We start from the raw sequence: 24070 nt of genomic DNA, 5'->3' as shown, positions 1-24070 counted from the left end.
CGCAATTTTGCTTGGTCCTGATCCCCCTTTAGTGCTCTGTGTGGCATTTTTCCCAGTGAACTCAATTTCTCCGATAGAATTTCAACTGGATCAATCTGTGAACAGAAGCAGAAATTGTGAATGATGACATTGATTTTTTGTGCTGTTTTAGAATTGTAGTCTGCCTGTAGTTTTAGCAGTGGCAGCGGAGGAAGTTAACGAAGGAGTCCAGTCTGCGTTGGCTGTTCTTCCAAATATTGAATAACTTTTGATCGGCTCTGCACTTCTCTCTCTCGTGTTGGAGATGGTTGTTTACAGCGTAGGCAACTTCCTGTAAGCGTCATAGCATCGTACTGGTGCGTTACGTACACCACTGCCAAATGTTAGCAATTGGGTGAAATTTAAAACTTCAACAGGAAGCATTTCTCATTAGCCAAGAGTCTAGATGCTCTGAATGAAACAAAAGTGTAGAACAAGGGGCTGGTTTTTACCAGTCCACTCTAAGGCCTTCACAGTTATATTCGTACTAAGATTTTATTTAGTGACATCAGAATAAAGAGTGGGGAAACTTTTGAAACTATAAGTCATTATAAGTCATTGTCTTTCCACTTCACAATTATGTTCACCATTGTGTTGGTCAGATAAATTTCCACTAAGATCCACTGAAGTTTGTGGGTGTATCATCATAACCAGATGTCACAAGTTCAAGAGGTACAAAAGCTTTTGTAAAGTTCTGTGATTCTTTCCTCCAGTTGTGTTTATTATATTTAAAGAAAGCCATGTTGTAAATAGGAAAGTGAAAGAAGTTATATGAGTATGACAGCTTGGCTTATAATTGCTAGTAAAATATTGTCTACTTATATCTCAGATTCTACAATTGCTCTCAGAGAACAACAGAACCCTCCATGTCTCCTCTTAACAAGCTCAGACTTAATATAGAGTGTCCAACGAATCATGATTCAGGCAATATTTACACAAAAAGATTAGCTTTGCACAAACAGGCCCACACTGAAAACCATCTATGCCTCAAAGATTCAACTGTTTTGCCCACACAGAGCTGCCAAGGGAAGGGCCTCGGCCTGCCGCTAACTCTGGACCGATGACTCTCGGCCCGCGCTCCTACACAGATGGTTGCAGCATTCTGTCATCCCACTGTCTCCGGAACGTTCCGAACATGCAGATGTGGCGTTGCTTGACGGAAGCAGCTTTCCGTGTCAGTTTTATGTCAGACAACCACTCAGGACGCGCCGTTGCTGCCTCCCACTATGTTTGTGCTCATGTTCATGAACCCTTGCGGTATAAAGGAAATCAATCCGTTTTCACACTCCTCTCCTCATATGAGGCGCTGCTTCTCTTGTACTCATGCTTCATGCTGGGAGACAGCAGACGTCGGGTTATGGTGGGCCACTGGAATAAAACGCTGATCATAATACTCTGAGAGGAAAGACCACAACATGCCCCTGGAACCTCAAACCAAGTTTCACATCCACAATATTGCTTTTATCAAATGCAGCAGCAGTAATGTTCAGTTTTAATCCTCTTTTCTCTGTGTGAAAGCCTTATCGTCTAAGAAGTGTATCCATGACAACTGAGTACTAAATAATATGTGTTCCACGTCACTTCATGTCAGTTTGAGCCTAAGTCTGGAAATAAAAAAGGTTTGTGTGATATTATGACATTACGCGTCCCATTTAGAAGAACAGGTGTTGATGTGCAGAAACAAAGCATCTGTTTTCCAGCCTTCTTTCAACATCTGTAATCTGTTTTTTTTAAGTACAAAAGCTTGTTAGAAATGTGGCTCAGATGTCCTTTACTGATCAATCCATTTGCTTTCTCTTTTTCAGACCCAGAGGGGAGTCTAGACTTACCAGCAATACTGTACAGGCCAACCACTGCTCACAGGGCCAAGACAGAAAAACTTAGCCCTGCTATTACATTTGAACAACTGATTAATGCAGCATGTTTTTTGTACAACAGGATCCAGAAAACTATTTATTTTCAGTGTTTCGCTGCAAATAAATAAATAAATAAATAAAATCTTACCAAAAATTTTGTCTAGTTTCTAGTGCAAATATCTTAGTACACTTGAAAAACTAACTTGTAAGTGACTTTTAAGGAAAAATTAGGAGCTTCTTTTAAGTCAGTAATTTCTTAAACTTGTGGTATGTAGCTTTTATTTAAAAACAAAGTTTTTTAATGTATTTGTTAAAACTGTCAATATTTCGTGTCAGTATGTCTTGAGACAGAATATCTATGAAAAAAAAGGAAAAAATCAAACTCCTCTCTGTGCTACTATTGCCGTCTGAAGAAATGCACCGCTCCTGGTCAAAAATAACCAATCAGAGCCAGGAGGAACTTCTTAGCGCTGTCAATCATACTCCAGTATGCGAGGCCCAATGTGCTAATTGCAGAGAAACAACTTACTCTCCAGAAAAACCATTTATCCACTCATTGGTGGCTATGCTAACTAGCCTCTGCATTCATGACAAGCTCTGCTGACGAGATGAAGCTAGCACAGAGAAGGGGGAGGGCTGGCGAGCAACATGTGCACAAGCATGATTGACAGTGCCAAGACCCTCCTCTGACCGAGCTGTGTATTTCTGTGCAAGTCAGATTTTTTCACTTATAGCTAGTACTTTCTCATCAATATAAAGTAATTATTGACTGTAGATTCAACAAAAGACTATAGTTTTGTAGGGCATCGATGCTGATGACTGATTATCTGACATCACTAACAGTGCAGCTACCTGCATATTTACTGTTTTCCACTGGTTCATTCTGGCCCTCTGTTTTTATGTCTGCACCAGGAGACCTTTAAAACACACAGTGTCCACTACTGAAGGTTGTTCTGAACGGGAACACTTGGCAGGTATTAACATCTCAAAGACTCTGCACAGTAAAAAAAAAAAAAAAAAAAAAAAAAGGATAATGTGAAAAGAGGCAAGCTTTTATGATAATGGTTACTTATCACTTTTCAAATATTCCATTCTTACCATCTCTCTGGATCCTGCAGCTAAGAAACTAGATTAAGAGCTAATTAGTGGGTCTGATGAATGCAATTGAGCCCATTTGAGGGAGGAAAGTGCTTCTTTCTTCCCGAGTGCCAATCAGTTTTCATTCATATTGTAATCATGGATGATTATGGATGATGAAGCTTTTATGCTATGTTTTTTTTTGTTTGTTTTATATAGCTTGGTATTTGCACATACAGTTTCTTGGTCTACTTCTGAATGTTTCAGTAGATTCCGGAGTCTTTTCCTGCTCCTCTAACTAAATATGCCACGGCTACTTTGACTTGAATGGTTTTTGACCTTTAACAGCAAATAAATGTTTTTAAAAGGGCAGTATTATGTATTTTCCAGGCACATGATGCCATTCAGGGCTCAATGAAGTAACTATGTCACCTTCAATTGTTATAAAAATGCTGACTTAAAGTAAATTTGAATTTGATGTTGCAATTTACTGCCTTAAAATTGGACCTCTGTCTCTGTAAGAAGCTCCTGCTCTTTCTGAAACTCCGCCTTCAGCTAGTCGTCATAACATTGAAAGAATCAAACAACACTCCAGGTATGTTTTTGAGGTGGGAATAACAGTATAGCATGATGTAAAACTCAAAAAGGTTAATTTTATGAAACACTGCCCCTTTAAAATCAAATGTCTTATTACATATATTCTTTTAAGAGTTATTCATTTATTAACTAAATATCTCTGAGGACAACATAACTTACCTGATTCAGAAATCAGCCAGTGGCTGAGTCAGTGTTTCTGACAGGAATGCTCCCTACACAATTGTCTTCATTTTGTCTCTTTCACATTCACAGCTTGAGTCCCTATTCATGAGACGGTGTGCTTCTGGTTTTGACATTACAAACATGATATAAAGTCCACTGACACATCCACCTATCTGGGTTATTGAGACAGATGATGCTTTCTGCGTTTGCCGGCACAAAGATGTACAAGAATAAAATGTGTAGCTGGGGTGGGATCTCTACCTGAAAAGATTTGAAAAATGTCAAAAATGTTCAATTTGAGTACATTTGATTAATAAAGAAAATTAAATATGACAAGAAACACTGAAATCTAAACTTCTTTAATTTTTAAATTTTCCTTTTTTATCTAAGCAGATTTAAGACAGTGTCAATAACTGTTCTGAGTTGAAAAGCAGCCATAAAGGTTCGGTTCAGAAATTTAAGAAGACCGAAGTGATTTTGCAATGCCAAAATATTGTTTTGTCTCAAAGTGAAGCGTCAGATTAAGAACTACAGTACCCAGCAAGCTCTGCAGAATATAAATAGTAACTGAATGGGCGTTCCCGTGGTGACATGTGGAGGAGGTAAGAAGAGGATTGTTGCCGAGGACGCATTGAGCTGTCGGAGATAACGCCGCTCATGCGACTCTTACCTACCTGGAGTTTCACTGCGATGGACTTAACCGAGGACAGTGCTGTGGAAATTATCCCGTGCTGACCCACTTCTCGCGTTTTTCTCTCGTTGTCCTCTGACGCCTTGTCTCATTCCTGTCAGGTATGAACTCCTTCTCTCTGTGTGTAGTTTTCCAGCTCGCGCATTGTTCATATTTTTTTTTCCCACAGAGATGACAGCATCCCTGTCGAGGAAGTAGCCCACGCGCTCATTTGTTTCTGCCGCTGGCTGCAGCTCGTGCGCTGAAACGGTATAAAAAAAAAATTTGCCGAGAGAAAAATGTACTCTGGCTGTTTATGTTTACCTGTCCGCGGTTTAACGTTGTTCCGAGGCGTTTAAATTCACTCATTTTTACGTAGTTTTGTACGTAAAAGAATGCAAAGTTTATATGCGTGTGTAGGAAGTTCAGTGGGCCGTCGGGATATGGGTTAATGTGACCTTTTACCGTAAGACTTGCAGTTTCACTTAACTGTTTACATGTTTTATGTGGTTTTAGTTTATGATATTGTATAATGTGTCTTAGAGTTTTGTTTATTAACAAAAAGCTATTCGTAATTTTTAATTCAAGCCAAGTTATTTTGACCAAAGAGCACTGTTAAAATGAAACGGAACATTTTACCTGCATAACAACTGCTGAGTTTATGCTCTACCCTTTCTGAGTGGTGACCCAAATTTAGGATGAACTGGTTTCACGCAGATGACAATAACACAGTGCACACAGAAAGTAGAAAGTAGTTTTCTATTTCCCAGTTGTACTCCTTTAATGGCTAATTTCAAACCCTGGAAGCTATTTTTGTTGGGTGTCAAACCTGACTGAGCAGTTTACTTGGTTGTATCTTGAGGGTTTTAATGAAGCCTCTACCACTTTGTTCCTCCCTTTTTAAGTTATTACTATGTGAACGATGTCCAGTGCCTGTTTTAATACCTTGCAGCTTGCAAAGTAGATCTACCCTCTAGAGTTTCTAGCAGGTATAAGTAAAATATATTTACTATGTCCCATTTTTGTTGCCTTGACCACTGTTTTGAATATAGTAGATGCCACGGAGAAACAAAAGACAAACAAAAACGTTTTCAGTAAAATTATTTTAACTCATGTAGAATTAATTCAGGCTCAAAACAGTTACTGTTTACTGAAATGGTTCTAGCTTCTGATACCAAATTTGGGTTTTCTTGGAGGGCTACAATTTGATTTCATAAAATGAAATTCTGGACGCCTCAAAACGTGTCTATACCTGCATTTGCATTTTACAAAAAAGGCATCAGATGTGCTATTTGTTGTGTTTTTGAAGAAAAAAGTGTGGAACTATTCGGTTTAATGTGTTAAATGAAGATTGGGGGGAGGGAGTCATTCAGTCAAGAGTGTCTTGTCCTGGACGATTGATTTGGTACATCAATATGTAATTATCATTACTTATTATTTCAAGAGTGCTTGAAATAAATAAATGGTTTGTAAGTTATTGTACTCTTCATTGTACATTTAACAGTTCTGATTTATTCTTATTATTTTTGTAGGTGGATTAACCCTGAGAGACCATGTCGGACAAAATGTCCAGTTTCCTCCACATAGGGGACATTTGTTCCCTGTATGCGGAGGGCTCCACCAGTGGATTTATCAGCACTCTGGGGTAAGAGCTTTCATTCACACATCACTACATCCACTTTCTACTTCCCTCATTTCGCAAAGTACCTATAAGGATTCCTCCAAAGATAAAACCTTAGGCACTGTTGTGCAGAATAGCTAGCATTGTCCAAAGTAAAGTGACCACAGTGACACATGATGCGAGTAATGACACGAGTACATTTTCATCTTTTTTCTGCACTCGAATTACATTTTGGTTAGAGACGGCTTCTCTTAACCAAAAAAATTCACTCTAACCATTAAGCTAGTGTGCTTAAAATTCTGGTTATTTAAAATTCTGTTGCGATTCTTCTTTGTAATGCTTCTTTTTCTTATTTTTAAGATTTGAGATTGGCTTGTTGCTGTATTCTTCCTTTTTGTCCCTTAGATTACTCTGTGTCTGAACGGCATTTAGGTAGGCAGTTGGCATCTCCCCTCCGCCCTAATTGTAGGCGCAGAGTTAAAAGTGCGTCTCATTATGTGAAAATAGAACAAATTGTGTCATGTAATTACCGGTCAGAAGTAGCAACAAGGAGGAAGAGGAGGAGAGTGTGATTGCCAATATCTCTAGTGTCTTTCTTTCTTCTTATCCAAGTTTTTCTTTTTGTCTACATCTATATTGTCCTCCTTCACCTTATTAAGGAAAGACAGGCAGTCTGTTTTTTTTTTTTCTCCTCCTACTGTGTAGCAATTTTATATGTCACTCAGAAGTGGCCGCGCCATGGCCCTATCGTTCACAAGACTTCAGAAGCCACGCTCTTTCACAGTTTGGCGCTTTACATCAACCGCCAAAGCAACAAACTTGTTCACAGCTTTGATGACTGCTAACATGACATCTTTCATTTGTTAAATTTACATCCTCTGCTCTCATGCTTGTGATCACCCACCACTGCCGCACCGTGTGTCTAAAGAGGAAAGCATGGAGGGCGTAGCTAAAAATAGCAGCATTGTTTTTGTATTCAATTTTGCTGGTGCTGTCAGCACTCTGAAAGTGACCCCTGACAGACACCTGGATCCACCTGGTGCACTCCTGGCAGCCCAAGCTTTGATGCAGAAAGCAGAAGCAGCATTCCCCTTGACACAGGATAACAGGGAGTCTTGAAACACCTGTTCCCTTTTGGACCTTGGCCCATTATTGCATCATTTTCATCACACACAGTGGATCCATTTGTTGATGGTACCTGAATTCTTTTGGCATTACAGAAATGGTCCTCTGTATTTTTGTCAATGGGTTGCAAAAAGATGCAGCTTTTTGGAGTGTCCTTAAAAGTTCTTTTAATTGTATTTATCTACTAACTTACATAAAACAATTATTACGACAACATTTATGTTAACAGTAGGCATTTTGCCATGTACAGTGCAAACCAAATATTTACATATAACGTATAAAAGTTTGGACTCTTGGCTACTGAGAAAAAATTGCTTCATGGAGGTGTGGATGCCGTTTAAGTTTTAAATTTTTCCCAGTAGTTAATGTTTGGCCATGACGTATGTAATGCAGTGAGAAGGAAGTGCCGCGCCAAGCCAAATGGCTGCTAAAGTGAATTTAATATTTGGATTGCTAAACTACAAAATGGACTCTATCCTACTGGTAGAGTCCAGAAAACCCAGGGGATCATAAGGACGGAGCATTACCTTGACATATTAAAGCAAAATTTCAAGTCACCACATGGCCAACACAAACTACAATCATCAGTAAAATCCATTCTTACTCCTACTATGTTTTTATCCTACATTAACAGTCATTTGATAGTTTGCTGAAAATACTATGTTTACACTCATTTTGACTATGACTCATGAGTACTTAGATTTGTAGCATATTTCAATGACGTTCCAGTTAATTGTGGGTGTACAAAACCTTCTGGAGCTCTGTGCTGCTTCACTTTCTTACTTGTAAGTGGACTGGTCCGAGGTGGATCACATGACAAAGACCAAACCTTATTGTAAATTTTGTAAAGTGCAAAAAAACACTTGTTTTTTTAGGGAAAATCCAGATATCTGAAAATCAAAAATAATCAAAACATTCTATAAAACTATTGTTTGTTAAAAGTCAGCTATACAAAATTCAGCCGCTCCCGGCTGGTGTGGCTGACAAAGTCTCAGACAATACATTAACAGAAATTAGCAGGCCAGTACCTGGAATCGGATCAGAACATCCCTACTGAGAAAAACAGCACAACAAGGGGAGGCAGCTCCTAAGAAAGTAACTTTGATGGGTGGAAAAAAAGGCTTAGTTTTAAGGGCAGGCATCTGTTGCATCCTTTATGATTTATTGTGATAAATTTCTTGTCAGTTGCCTCTCTTTATTCAACAGTAGCTGTGTTTCCATCACAAATGTAATTTGTTGATATTCTGCTAATGTCGAAAAATTACAATTTCACAATTGCAGTGTTTCCATGAAATAAGCATAATTAAAATGACACTTGAAAAAGTTTGTTCACATAAGGCATTAAAAAACATGCTGCGCCGTCATCCTTCAACTACTTCCTGTCGTCGTTGTCTTTGTGGTTTGCGCCAGTGGCAACATCTGGTTGTTGGTCATGTGACTTGTGTGATGTGAAAAAAGTGCTTCCATTGCAGTTTTACTAAATAAAACAACTTCTATACAGCCAAAAATCCTTCTGGTCCTAGCGCCAAAACATTTTTATCAAGAAACAAAAGTTTTTTCAAAACTGGCATGTTTCCATTAAGCTAATTTATTTTCAAAATGTCTAATTGTGCAATTATAAGGTCACTGGAAAGAAAGTGATATATTTAACCACCCCTGATTTAAATGATGGTGACTAAAATGTTTAGGCATTTTATTGGAACATCATAACAAAAGAACGGTAAAAAAAAAAGAGTGTAGGATCAATGACTAATATTGTCAATGAAAGAAAATAATAACATTTCAGTGCACACAACAATTGCTCCAGTTTCTGTATGTTCATATGGATTTACCTGTAAGAACCTCTAAGCCAGGAAGAGGTGCCACCATTCAGGATGCCTGAAGGATAAACTCGTTTCCATTGGAAAAACTTTGATGTCTGGAACCAACTGAACCTTGGAGACGACTCAGAGTGATGTAGCAGCGACAGGAGATTGTGCAGCTAAGCCCCAAAATTATTCATTTATTCAGATTTATATTTGAAATAATTTTCATTCTACAGAAACGCTAGTTTCTGATAGAAAGCGAGACACCTCCTAGGAAAAAAAGTAGTGCCAGCTTTGCTTATAATATATGTTTTATTAGAAAATTAAATTTCAAAAATTCTTCATAGAAATTGATTATTCTTTTTGTTTGGAATGTCAGGAATCTAAGCCTTCTTATAATTACTGATGATTTTTTTTTTTTGACGATTTCACTGGTATTTTGTTATGAAATACCAGTGAAATCATTACCATTCCAAAATGCCTCTAGAAGAAACATGCCTTAGATATGAATAATTTTAGGCCTCAACTAAAGAAATAATCTGATCACATAACCACATTAGATTTATATACATGTATAGTTGATAGATCTGAAACACTTTCCTGCATCCTGCTTGCTGACAAGTTATTTTTTATTTTTAAAGTGATTAAATCTGACTTTCTACGCCCTGCATGGTGGCAATTAAATACTGTATAAATACATAAAAGATTGACAGAAATTAGTTTTTGAGTTTGTCCTTTGTAAATATTTAAATATTTCCATTTGTAATGATGGGTCAGCAGTAAAGGATTTGGAAAGTCAAATTTAATTGGATCATAACATTAAATGTTTGAGCAGTTGTCTTGTATCTTTTCACTCTTCAGTCTTTACTTAGTTTCTTCTGGAAAAGGAATTACGCCGAAAACAACCTTTTGATGAAGCTGTCAAAATTAAAACCTGAACCTGACTAAAAATAATCATTCATTACAATTCTTAGATTAAGTAGAATCCATTTCACTTAAGTCAAAAAGCAACCAGCTGTAAATGTGAGCTCTCTTCATGAATTAATTGACATGGATTTGAACTGGGACATGTATTTATATTGATGTTATATTTATTCTACAGTGAGCCGGCATTTAGCTGAACCTGTCGAACGTTATTCTGTGTCATAAAAACAGTTTAGTCATTCTGAATGTGACCTGCATGTTCCCATACATTAAAAACTGAATATGTTGGCGCTCATTTTATGAATCTGTCACATTCACTGTGGATGTCTGGCACTTAAAACACAAATTTCTAGTGGTAAATTTATTTTTACAGCAATCTATCCGGTGCTGTTGACTGACGTCGCCTCTGAACTTCAAGAATACTAATAAAAGTGCCATAAATATAAATCCTAAAAACTAGAGATTATTTAAAAGTGTATAAGGAAAAACTGTTTCCACTGACGTAGCGATTAAATTATGAGCTGTTAGTGAGTCTGTTTTTAATTTCTGGGGAGCTTTGCAACAATTATACCATTATCAATATAATTGCGTTAAGTTGGGTGTGTCTTCATTGGATTTGATAGCATCATTACCCGATAGTCATGCGATATCTCTGTGGTTCTCGGATGCACAATTCTGTGTGGTTTCCAATAAGGAAGAGAGAAACTACTAGAATCCATCTCAACATTTGGCTTGGTCACTTAATGGGTTTTGAGTTTCCTTCTTTCTTTTTTTTGGAGCTAGGAAGAAAACAAGAAAAAAAGGATGTTATACATATTGTTACTTCACAGAATAGTTTACCCATCTAAGCCTGATAAATTTTCTGTTCACTTTTGTTGGTAGATTTTGATTATTTCTTTCCCAGTTAATGCATCGTGAATAAAAGCTAGTCCTCATAAAGCACAGCAGTAGAAGCTCAAAATCTTTCCTAACAAATAACATTTATAAGAAATGCAGCCTTTTGTCAAAAATAATGTGTATGCCATCTCATTTGTAAATGAAACAATGCTAACTTAGAATAGACCAGAGACTTCCTTGTCAAAGAGAGAATGAAATTAAGCACCATCAGCCAGTGCAACATGCATGTAAAAATAAAAATTAAAATCTGCTGAAAAAAAAGCATACAGAAATACACATAGTACTTTAATGTTGTGTATTCTCTATGTCTTTGCCAGGTTTAAAGAAAACCAGCATTTTATATAATCTTGCCAGAGTGGCATGGTGATTCGGCTTAAAAGTAAAATCTGATTTATATTTTCTTATTTGAGTTCTGATTTTAATAGATTTTTTTCTCCTCACATTTTTCCTTAAAAAAACAACAACAAATGTTTAAAAACTGTCTTTTATCTCAATCAGCTCTTTTGTGAGTTGACCTCAGTTCAAAGTCAAAATAAATAGAAGCTGTAAAACACGTTTGTCAAAAAAAAGGGTAGTTCTTGGAAAACCAGAATATTTGACTTAATCAACAACATTTTTAAATGTGTGGCCCTGCTATACTTGCTAGTAGATCTCAGTACCACTGAAACTAAACAAACTAACACCCAGCAACAAGCAGTCACTTATTTTTATCTCTTTAACAACCCTGACCAGAAGAAATGTGTAGAAACAGACTTTGAGGATCCTCTGGGGTCGTAGCGATGTATTCTTTTGTCCTTCTGAGCTGGACCTCAGACTGGTGCTTTGGGAATTTAGCCAGGAAACTATTTCAGACTCTTGTCATGTTATTTGACCCATTTCTTAGCAACTTTTGCATAACTTTAATGTGGTGCTGATATTACGTAAGTAATAATTCAATTCTTGCAGTGTTGCAGTCTGTCGCTAATATTTGGTAATTGAAAAACATAAAAAGTGGTTAAAAGGTATTTTAAGCTTAATGCCCTCACTCATTTTGAACTTGGAAAATATATTCACATTAATATCTGTGTTTAGGCTCGTGGATGACCGCTGTGTCGTACAACCGGATGCAGGGGACCTCAACAACCCACCCAAGAAATTCAGAGGTAAGAACTCGCTTTCATTCATGTCTGAGTTTTTCATTAAGATTTACTGCCAGTTGTGTCTGCTCTGCGATGATGTTTTGTTTTGTTTTGTTTTTTTAAAGGCATTCTGACAGTTTTTATTTTCCTGTTTGTTTTTTTTAATTTTTGGACTCTTATGCTGTTTTAAAAATGTACAAAGCAATCATTTAGAAACTCCACAAAAAGTATCCCTTTTACATAGGGACCGCTTAGATTTGTCAGAACAGCTTGAGTTCTCCGATAACCTTAAACGTGTTTAGAGCTGCAAAGCTGCATTGATTCGATTCATGCTGGTTCAATAGTTATAGACCTTAAACCTCACATTCATGCTGTGAAGGTCCAGCCTAACCTTTAGACCCTTGTTTTGTTAGAAAGCAGTCAGGGCCACTCTAAGTATTTTTTTATTATTATTTTGAAGCCATAGAGACTTTCTAAAGGCTGTAATGTGATATTACCTGGTTTGAGATCTCCTGCCTTCAAATATCTTGCTTGGATTAGAAGGGAAAGATTTGCTTTTCACCTGCTAAGTTTATTAGAGGACCTCCTAAAAGGGAGAGCCCAGCCAACCTGTCGAGAAAACCCATTTCGGCCGCTTGTATCCGTGATCTCGTCCTTTCGGTCATGACCCAAAGCTCATGGCCATAGATGAGGGTGGGAACATCAATCGACCGGTAAATCGAGAGCTTCGCTTTTTGACTCAGCTCTTCCTTCACCACGGCCGACCGGTACAGCGCCCGCTTCACGGCAGACGCTGCCCCAATCTGCCTGTCGATCTCCCACTCCCTTCTTCCCTCATTTATGAACAAGATCCCCAGATACTTAAACTCTTCCACTTGGGGCAGGACGACCCCCCTTACCTGGAGAAGGCACTCTACCCTTTTCGGGCTCAGTTTTCATTGTTTTTGTTTATTTATTGTAAACCAAGTATTACTCTCTTTTGAGAGGGTTATGAGGGGGAAATGAAGCGTTGATCTATGCCAAACTTAATAAAGTTTTTTTATTTTTTTTATGGCAAGAAGCACTATAGTTTCTCCTTGGCATATTAAAGATGAAGCAAATGCTCATCTACTTCATCCTTCTGCAAATTTCTGAGATTAAAAACTTATTTACAACACAGAATCAAGTTGAATATATCAATAAGAAACAGAAACATTTACTCTAACATTTTTCATTAAATGTCAATATATTTCACTGACTTACATGATTAATTATACCAAACTGATTAACATATTTTAAAATATTTAAAGAAGTTGTGCAAATTACACAGACAAACATAAGTATGAATGATTTCTGAAAGGTCCACACTGATAAAGGAAATGTCGAAATGTTGGTTTTAAATTTATTCCTATTCTGTCAAAATATTTGCTATCAATAATCTAGACTTTATTGTTTTAGGGGCATCGTAATCTGGTGATTTGCCGTGTTGTTTCCTATCAATCGATACCGTTAGGTTTCTTTCTGCTTATTCACCAGAAATGTTTCAAAACTATCTGTGAAAGTTGAATAACTCTAAATGTAAAATTCTTTGGCAACTGATTTGACTAATTATTTTTCATTCACTCCATAATTATATATTTTTTGTATTTTAAAATACATATGCTTAGGATAGAAAAAGTGGACTTTGGGGCAAAATCTCGACTCGTGCATCTACTGACTTTAACGAAGTCTCATCTTGCTTTCATGTGGTTTGATGAAGTGCAAGGATAGCATTAGCATGTTTACTGTGTTTTGTTTTTAGCTCCTTGGTATGATGAATATGGTTTGATTGTGTAAAACTTTCTGATTTAGTTTGAATGTCATAAACATAATAACTAACGTTCAGCTGTGCTTTGCTCTTTCTTCAACACTTGGGGATTTCTGTGGATATCTGAGCGCAGCTGACAGCAGATCACATGACACAGACAGACTGGCATTAACTGCAGTCAGTAATGCCTTTTTTCTGGAAACATTATTGTAATCTGTGCAAAGTGCTTTAATTGTATTGGGAAAACCCAGATTTCACAAACAAAATCCTGTAAAGTTGTGATTGATATGAATTGGCCATATACCAACAGGAAGTGTTGTAAGCTGAGCTTCGTCTGGGACTTTTTTCATTTAGCAGCGGTTTGATGAGGAACCAATGCATCTGATCATATAAAGACATTATTTATGTTTTATGTTAATGAGTTTGGAAAGAAGAGACATTGAACTTTGGACAGAGGAATATTTGCTAAAGCTTTATTGATGAAATGATTTGTTGTTTCATGAACTCTTTGACAGCTAAATTTAATAAAAAGAAAGTTTGGGTACATTAATGAAGTTTACTTTAGGTGTACTGTTGATCTCATAGAAGCTGTGGTCTCAAGACTGGAACTCTAAATGTGGCTTTCCTTATTTTCTTCTGATGCTTTAGATGTTTCGCATTTAAAATTTACGGAAGTTAGTTGTTCATTGTGGTCTGGTTGTGGTTTCTAACACGGTTATTTTCTACTGCTCAGTGGCTGACGAGTACAGAGTGGCTCCTCATTGGAAGAAAGGCTTTTAGCTCGCATGGATTTTTCCAGGAACTGAGACGGCTTCATCCTGCGTATCGGATAGAAACACAAATCCTTCCCAGATTTCAGCTCTAATTTTGACCAATTCTGCAACAAAACGTTTTCAACAGTCATTTTTTTTAGATTCTCTAACTAAAGTTTAACAGAAAGTGTGAGCATGGAGTCATCGCCCCAGCAGGCTAATCGTCTCTGCCTGCTTAATTTAGCCTGGTGTGCTACGTGGTAATCAGAAGATAACCTATTTTTATGGGGCAGCAAATCTAAACACAGATGCACAGTCGAGTAGTGTGAAGTCAATAATGTTGAAACAGAGAACAACAACAACAACAAAAACTTGTTTATTTTTAAGTAGGTTACTACCTTCTTGTCGATGGTCTTGTGATTTGAATGTCCTTGTCAAATTTAGAAGGCAAGTTTCAAGACAATTTAAGGTGATTTACAGCAGATCAAAGGAAAGGCAAAAAACCCCAAAACAAAACACTGTTTTGATTAAAGTTGTGTCCATGCTAAATGCATAACCCTCACAACGTGACACTAAATTAAACAGTGTAATTTAATAAACAATTGTAATATCTTTCAAATTTGGATGTGAAACAGAGCTTCATTCACGCTTGATACGTTTGGAAAAATACTTTAACAGACAAGACAAAAGTGGAGCTTTTTAAAAGGCGAGGAATCCTAAAAGACTAATTTCCAGAGATGCTTATTGGGTTTAGGAGGTAACTTGTTTTTCATAGCAGTACGAAATCATATTTATTATATAAATGAAAAGTTTTTTCAGTAACTGTTCACTAATGACTTACTGTTTAAAGTAATGCCACACAAGAGTGTTTTCAGATCTTTATTTCATTTAGATATGATTTTCTGCTTACAGCTCATAAAACACATTTCAGATTACAACATTACATCAGACCAACAAGCAAAACGATTTCTATTTTGAAGTGGTGCCAGTCTCATCACAACAAATATTCTAACTCATTGGATAGCGTCTGCCGTTTAAGTTCATGTCCACTGATCTCTATTGTTCATTAGACATTTTAAGGAATTTTTTGTTTCACTTGCATTTCATTGTGCTTTTGTAAGCACAAATTATTTAGCATCTTGTACTGTCAGTTTAAATGTTGCATTAAGAAATGTTATGTCTTATCAACACTTCAGGAACTTGACATAATTATTCTGATTCCATCATTTTGTGGAGATTCATCTGTGAGTGATTAGTTAGGACTGGTCACTCAGTCAGTACCTTTCTGTATCGACAGGTTGCTGTTTCACAAGGCCACTTCTTCCCAGTTAAAGACGCAGAGAGGTGACCTGCTCGCTTCTAACTGAGCTAGTCAAATAATATTCAAAAGTGTGGTTTATCGCTGCACTGCTGTAACTGCAGAGGCACACTGACTGAATTTCTCACCGCGTTGACCTACTGCACGCTTTAGTTACTGCATCATAGTACACATAATTATAATAATAATTCATGTTTTGCAAATGTTGATCCTTGTCGCCAAATTGGTTTTCGGAAAAGCAGACCATTTACCTCAGCATTGTGAAGAAATTGTTAATCTGTCGACAAAAAAGCCCCTTGTGTCAGCCACCAGAGTTAATCAGAAGTGTTGTAACAGGCCTGGAGCCTAATCTCTTTGTGGAGTATTAACAGTACTTGTAAGCTATTTAAGAAGTCAGTTCTGCAGGGAGCCGAGTGCTTAATCTAGCTTGTCTCTGATTTGAGGAGCTTATGGATGAAATTATCAGTTCGTATTTTGTAGATGCAGGTTGTATTTATTTTCAAAAGTGCACAATAAACTGAGTATGAAATCAAGCTATCCACATTACGAGCACAGTTACTGTGCAACTATATTACGGTTTCATAGTGTCATTGCAGAGATCGAGAAAAGGAAAGAAATGTGAACTCTGAGAACATGCAGACTGGGATGTTAATTGAAGACTGAATCGCAAGCAGAGAGCATAACTGCTTGTGACACATTTCAGAATGTTTTTGAATTTATTTTATAAAGGACAGGTCATATTAATTACCTTGAACACATCAAAACAACCATGTAAATATGCCAGGTTTAGCCACAAGAGCTCATTTTCATTGGTAGTCCTCTGGCAGGTTGATGGTAAAAGATAAAGAATATTGAAAATGTTGTAATTCTGCTTCTTCACTCTGTGTTTGAAAGATCCCTATTAGATACAAAAGGCAAAGCACAAGTTTCCTAATACCTAATGAGAAAATTACAACATGATTAAGTTTCAAAATTCATTGAACAGTTCATGTTCAAAATCCCCTTTTTGTTATTGCTGCACTGCATGTTGCAATAACAAAAAGGAAACATGAATGTAAGCAAAAGGTGTAAAAAACGTTCACTTCAAATCCGCGGTTACACTGAGGGCTGACAGTCATTATTATTGACAGTTGATTTCCATCGCTGCCATATCTTTCCTCATTAAAAGTTATGAATGACAAGTTTGGTTTGTATCTTTGTCGATCACACAGCATCCTATGACCATTTTTAAGGTGAAATCAACTAAATAAAAGTGATATTAGGCTACAAGTGTCTGCTTTTTGACAGGCTTTAAAGGAGCACGTTGTTTTTACGTTCATCATGGCGGAGCGAGCAGAGGTCTGAAGAGGTGACGTCACGTGCGAAGGGTCAATAGTGTCTTTGGGGTCGATCTACCACTGGACTGCCATTGCTTTTTCTATTTTATTTCTATTTTTATTAAGCACATTTATTTTTGAAATGTCAAATTCTGCAGTCATGGAAACGCAGCTTTTGAGGACAATGAGGTTGAAAGTCCTACAGGTGTTCATCTTTAGTAGGTCTGTTGTGAAGATTTTTGCAGATAATGTCTACATTTTGCAACTAACTTTTTAGGAAATACCTTTCTGCCGTAGTAGTTCGGTACCACTGTATTTTTCTGCTTTTAATAGCCATTATTGCCCATTTGCATCGGACAAATGTTCTCCCAGTGCCCCGTTTTCTTTTTTTGGGTCTTTGCCCTCCTCTTTCCTGCCCTGCTTCCTCCACTCTAGGCTGTATGATGGGTAATCCCCTGACACTCTTTGCTTTGACCGCATTTCTGAGTACGGTAGCCCAAATGCGTATTTTTATCTCTGTTATTACTCAGTGGAGTTCTAGTTGACACTTGGAATGCAGTAGTTCATAGTAAATGTTTGAACGGATGAGTTAGTCTATCATCTTACAACTCAGGAAGTTTTTTCTAGTTGTATCTTGTATATTTATCAGTCTGTACCAGCACTTTCTATATTCTCTGCTCCTTAAAATAGATGCTCATGCTGTCCATGAGACTGAATCCCCATTTCAGTCAGAGTTTTTGTTTTATGTTGTGCACATCAGGGCTGGGCAATAAATTGATTTTTATCCATCCACCCATCCATTTTCTTTACACCCTTGTCCCTTAGTGGGCGAGAGGCAGGGTCATCCTGGACAGGTTGCCAGTCTGTCGCAGGGCAACACTGGGAGAATTTACCTAGGGAGAATTTAGAGAGACCAATTTATCTGACAGTCATGTTTTTGGACTGTGGGAGGAAGTCGGAGTACCCGGAGAAAACCCACGCATGCACAGAGAGAACATGCAAACTCCATGCAGAAAGAGCCCAGGCCAGGAATCGAACCCAGAACCTTCTTGCTGCAAGGCAACAGCCCTTGATTTTTATCAATTAACTCAATTTTCTGTTTTTGAACATTTAATTCTATGAAAAATCTGTAATTTTTTTTCTCCATTTGGGTTTCCATAGCTCGGAATGTCAACCTACCAAATAGCTACCATCTTGTTTGACAAACATGTTATAGAAGCTTCTTTTTTATCCCTCTCCAACTTTCAATTCAAGTTAACTCTGAAAGATTGATTTTTTTTTTAAAGACTTTTTTCTGTCATTTGTCTTTTTTTTTTGGAAAAAAATTGTAAATCATTTGTCAAGTCTGCATAGGAATTGTTGACATAAAAGAGCTTGTTGTTTTTTGTGGCTCAGTACTCTGAGCCTGTCTTTAACATGTAATATGCCAGTTTCCTGCTAAATTTTATCTTCTCTCATGAACAGGAAACATTACCTCCACCACTTGAATCAGCAGCTCCCTCCAAACTTAGAGTCAGTTCTGTTTCATGGCTGATGTTGGTGCATCTTTATTTCCATCCCACCAGTCACTGTGCAGCATCAAAATCTGTCCTTACAGTTTAACAAAGATGTCTGGGCCATAACAGGGGCTACTGATTCTGATTTTTGCTGATACTGAACTAAAATAAAACTATAACTGACTCTGTCAAGTGTTGTTACGCATAGTGTATTGTGACATACGCTTTTAATGTTCCAATCTTTCTTCTTTTTGGTGAAAAACATTGAACAATACCTGTGAAACAATCCAGACTTAATCGATCATTTCATGAGGTTGGGTGGGTCCGTCAGGCTGCCCTCTCTCATGCCAGAGTGAAAAGTAACAGTGGCTGATTTTCAGATGTTTGTAGATAAAATCAGTTTCACACGTTAGCATCGACCTACCACCGATTTCCTAAAATGAAGTAAATCGACTGATCCGTTCATCCCCCTAATTTAAAAAGTAACAAATAGCTGCTTCCCATTTTTCTGTTTGCAATATGGACAAAGGATTTTTCTTTTATTTTCATCTTAATCATATCAACTAAATAATTTTTTTCCCTACTGAACTATAAGTTATTTTATTATTTAAATAGCATTCAGCTTCTATGCAGTACAAGTCTGGAACAAACTGCAAAACAGCCGAAACATTGACTTCCTTTAGGCCAAGGCTAAAAACCCCCCTGCTTAGAGTTGCCTTGATCAACATATTTGATGTTGATGGCATTTGATAAAATGTAATGTTTATTTCATGTTTTATAGTTGGCGACTGTGATATTTTTATGAGCACTTTGAACTACCTTGATGCTGAAAATAAAATTGATTTGATATTTTCAGAAGATTATATTCCATTAATATAAGTCCAGCTTTTTTTTTTTTTTTTGCATGGCCAATATTTATTCTCCAAACCTGCTGCTGGTGAAACAAAATTCCTGCCATTTCTTCATGCTATTAGAACCCGTCTGTGAATCTCCACATATCCTTAAAGTTTGTTGTGAGTGAGACCAAGTCGAGGCCATTCCGCTTCTGAAAACGATTATTTTTAGTCTCGGTGTACCACTTTCCCCAAACTTGGCTGCGTTTGCCGAGGTCAGGACGCCGGGCATGAGTGCAGACTGTTGCGATAAATTATGAAACATGTGTCTTTCTGTTTGTGCTTTTAGACTGCCTTTTCAAGCTGTGTCCAATGAACAGATACTCGGCACAGAAACAGTTCTGGAAAGCGGCGAAGCCCGGCGGTAACAGCACGACGGACACGGTCCTGCTCAATAAACTTCACGTAAGATCTATTTCCAGCCTCGCAAACCATAATTGCAGTGTAACTACACAGGCGATTTCCGACAATGCGTGTTTGTGATTCCATCCATGTGCTCTGTCGTGACCTTCCAGCACGCCGCAGACCTCGAGAAGAAGCAGAATGAGTCTGAAAACCGCAAGCTGCTGGGAACAGTCATCCAGTATGGAAATGTGATTCAGGTGCGCTGCGGCCGACCAGATAAGGGGCTTTGCTTAAATGGACTGCGGCGCTGTGCTGCATGCTCAGAGCATGCTGAGTGCTTGATAAAACTGACCATAATTCTGCTTTTTAATCTGAAGAGCTTTAAATAATTGCCGCAGAACAAAGAAGTCCTATAAGGTCACCGTTGAAAGGTCTTTTCCTTCGCTCATTGCTCATGAAGGTTTTGCATTCATGTGCGTTTATCTGAGAAACTTGCTGTGTAATGTGCATAAGGGAGATAGTGTGGGATGTCCTAGCTGCACATACCTTATATAATTCAATTACTGCTTGGGAAACATACACTTAGAAGCTTGTTAGGAGAAAACCAGCTGTGACTAAAGTTCCCAAAGTAACCCCTTGGATCAATTGGCAGTCTTGCATGACCTAAAAAAAACAAAAAACAATATCAAGTATCTCTGCTGTAAAGTTCATTCAAGTTGTCCCCATGGCCTCCGTCGCACCAGTTTTTCCACATTTTTCTCAAGCTGTGTAACATTTTTCACGTCTCGGTCCAGAGAGAGAGACTGATTGGTTACGTCTCCTATAACTGTATGCCTTGTTGTGCCAACAGTTGCTGCACCTGAAAAGCAATAAATACCTGACGGTGAACAAGCGGCTACCTGCACTGCTGGAGAAGAATGCCATGAGAGTGACTCTGGACTCGGCCGGGAACGAGGGATCCTGGTTCTACATCCAGCCGTTCTACAAGCTGAGATCCCTGGGAGACAGTGTGGGTAGCGCCGGGTGTGGGATTCCAGTTAATTATGCCCAATAGAAGGAACCTAGCGTGTATTTTTAGACTTTACACGGGATTCGAAAACAGAAGTCACATGCACTCGCCACATCTGAGCCTCCAGTTCAGGCTCGACGCCGTTTGTTTTGAAATGTTCAACTTGTCAAGCACAACGAACTGCTGATAAACAACAATCTGTTCGGGAAAGAGAGTCTATCCGGTTGGATTAGAAGCACTGTGTATTCAAAATCCTTTCCAGTGTGTTTTACAAGCACAGATGAAAAGCCGGACGATGATGGGCTCTAGAGGCATCAAGATGAAGAACATGGTTTTACTAAATATACTGCAAAATCTGACCAAGTATTTTTGTCCAGTTTGTTGTGCAAATATCTTGGTTCACTTGAAAGAAGAAAAAGCTAACTTGCAATTAATGTTTTAGAAAGATATAGGAGCTTGTAACATGAGAAAATTGTCATTTTAGTGAAATAATCTGCCAGTGGAACTAGAACTTTTTAATCTATATTAAAGAATTATTGACTTAAAACAAGTTTCTATAATTACTAAAAAGCTACTTATAAGTTAGCTTTGTCTTATTTCAAATGTACTAAAATATTTTCCCTAGAAACTGGACCAAAAATACACACACACTTGGTAAGAGTTTGTGTTTTAGCAGCGTACAGTAAAACAAAATCTATTAATTGCATCTCTCTTAATACCTATGCTGCTATAATCCAATGTACTGACCTGCGGTTTGATCCAGAGAGAACTGCAGGAAATGAGACGCAGTGTGAACATTCATTTCGAGTGCAGCCAATTTCCTCTGTGCTTGAAAGAAATAAAAAAAGGAAACCACAGGCTGTAGATACAGCTAAAGTATTCGGATCCATTGAAGTTATGCTCATGTTGACTTACAAACACAAAATTCAATGTATTTCACTGGGATTTGATGTGATGGACCAACAGAAAACAGACCAAAATTATGAAGTGTAAGGGAAAGGATACATAAGATCTTTGTTGGCAGATACCACAAGACTTTTTCTTTGTAGCAGGTCAAAACACAGAGAGAGGAGACTGCAAACATGTGGAACAAAGGTTCCCATTTGAGGTGCAAATGGGAAAATAACATATATGCAAAATATAGCCCAATACTGGAAAAGCCATTGTAGTTGAAAAATATCTGAATATAAGACAGCAGTTCCCCCAAAACTCCTCTTATAAAGTCCTTACCTAGTCAAAGTAGAAACTGAAGTTTAAGCAAGGATGTTTAGCAAAACTTGAAATTTGATAATCGCAGGCATCCAGGTGGAAACTGAGCTGTTTTTGATTATAAAGGGATAAAAATGAATAATATGTACAAAATTGGTAGAGTAATTTTCCAAGATAGTTGCATCTTTAACTGCAGTGATTATTGGTTAGACATGCAAAGGGTTGACTTAGGGTTGGGTTCATGGTTTAAATTATAAAAACTATACATCACTTTCATTTCTTTCCCCAGTTATATGCCACTTTGTGTTGGTCTGCTACATAAAATCTAAAGAAAGTATATAAAGCTACATTTGCATAATGCTTTTTGAAGGGAAGTCAGAGTGGCTCAGGTAAATGAGGCATACGTGAACCTAACCTCTCCTGCTCGAGCTGCAGTTTCTAATCGTGGCTAATGGAAGGTGATAGAGTTAAGCTGGCTGAATGACTAATTAAGTTCCACTTAATTAATCCCTTTGGGAAGATTTGTCCTCCACATTTGATTCATCCTTTTAAAAGGACCAAGAGGCACCAGCCTCTCTTCCAGTCTGACCAGTGTCTTGGTCAGCGGCATCGACCGTAAGACCTCAGTCTGTTTCTTTGAGAACATGCAGATTACTCTCTGTGGCACAAAATGTTTGACTTTTGAAATCAAATATTTAAAGACAGTTACTTTTTAAGATGAATTCTTGCACCGCTTTGAAAAGTTGAGTTCAGCTTGTGGTGCATGTAAATAATCAAAGCTTATTAAAACTATTTGTCATAAATTAAAGCTTGAGGTTTTTTGATGTGTTGTTGGCAAGAGACACAAAGAGACTCTAGCTCCACCTAGTGTTCAAGAAATGGCGTCTATAGTTAGAAACAAATCTGAGCTGGTAGAGTTTTTATTTGATTTATAAAATGTAGGTCACTTTTGTAAAATGATTCACTTGTTTTTATCATATTTTAAGGTTTTCTATGTTTATATTTCGCTTCTAAGCAATGTGGTGTTCCTCTGTGAATCTGCGATGCTCCTGCAGGTGGTGATCGGAGACAAAGTCGTCCTCAACCCTGTGAATGCAGGACAGCCTCTCCATGCCAGCAGCCACCAGCTAGTTGACAACCCGGGGTGTAACGAGGTACGACTGTTATAATAATAAATAATAAATGTGTTGAAATGTTCATACAGCATTTCTCTGTGTTTTTTTTCCTCAGGTTAATTCTGTAAATTGCAACACAAGCTGGAAAGTTGTTCTATTCATGAAATGGAGTGACAACTTGGAAACTATACTCAAAGGGGTAGGTACTGACACAATTTACATTACTTGATGTTTTTTTTGTTTTGTTTACAACAGCAAAAATTGACATTTACTTGATCACGTCTTACTGGCTTTCTTGTTTTGTTTTAGGGTGATGTCGTGCGGTTATTCCACGCAGAGCAAGAAAAGTTTCTAACTTGTGACGACCACAGGAAGAAGCAGTACGTTTTTCTCCGAACCACCGGTCGCCAGTCGGCGACTTCGGCCACCAGCAGCAAAGCACTGTGGGAAGTGGAGGTTGGTGGAACGTATTCCCAAAATACAATCCGTCCCCCGATCAATTAAATGCTGATCCCTGATACGGAAACAATGCTGGCTTTACTTGCTGTTTCTTCTCTCATCACCAGGTGGTGCACCATGACCCATGCAGAGGAGGCGCAGGATATTGGAACAGTCTGTTCAGGTTTAAGCATTTGGCCACCGGCTGCTATTTGGCTGCAGAGGTGGGTGAGGTGTGTGTCGGTGGATTTACCCCCAACCCCACCCTATTTTTTTTTATCGGTATACTGATATAGACAAACATTCAATTTCTGAGCTGGGAGCAATAATTAAACATCAAGAGACTTCTAATTTATAGACAGTTTTTCATAGACAACAAGAGCAACACAAAGTATTTTAGGGAAGATGAAAGCAAAAAGTATAAAAAACAACATATGGAAATAATAATGTAAACAAGGAAATAATGTGGGAAATATCTGAACTGTTCTTTTAATGAGGAGGAGATGCTAAAGGTGGACATGTA

The 24070-nt window shown here is 37.8% G+C and overlaps 1 protein-coding gene across 1 annotated transcript; it reads left to right on the top strand.

Annotated features, from left to right (window-relative positions):
- Window positions 1-4298: 4298 nt before the first annotated feature.
- On the top strand, window positions 4299-23780 carry LOC106934902 (inositol 1,4,5-trisphosphate receptor type 1-like; the record flags this gene model as incomplete). Its single annotated transcript, XM_015015062.1, has 10 exons — window positions 4299-4502; window positions 5913-6025; window positions 11824-11894; window positions 19721-19836; window positions 19947-20033; window positions 20627-20785; window positions 23050-23148; window positions 23225-23308; window positions 23419-23565; window positions 23676-23780. Coding segments are annotated over exons 2-10 (960 nt in total), but the record flags the coding sequence as incomplete, so codon positions are not given.
- Window positions 23781-24070: the final 290 nt, after the last annotated feature.

Source organism: Poecilia latipinna, unplaced genomic scaffold (assembly GCF_001443285.1).
Source record: "Poecilia latipinna isolate Pla-1442-1.1 unplaced genomic scaffold, P_latipinna-1.0 Scaffold1880, whole genome shotgun sequence".
Taxonomy (NCBI): Eukaryota; Metazoa; Chordata; class Actinopteri; order Cyprinodontiformes; family Poeciliidae; genus Poecilia; species Poecilia latipinna.
Note: the sequence above shows the minus strand (reverse complement) of the source record. Positions and strands in the feature narration are given on the sequence as shown.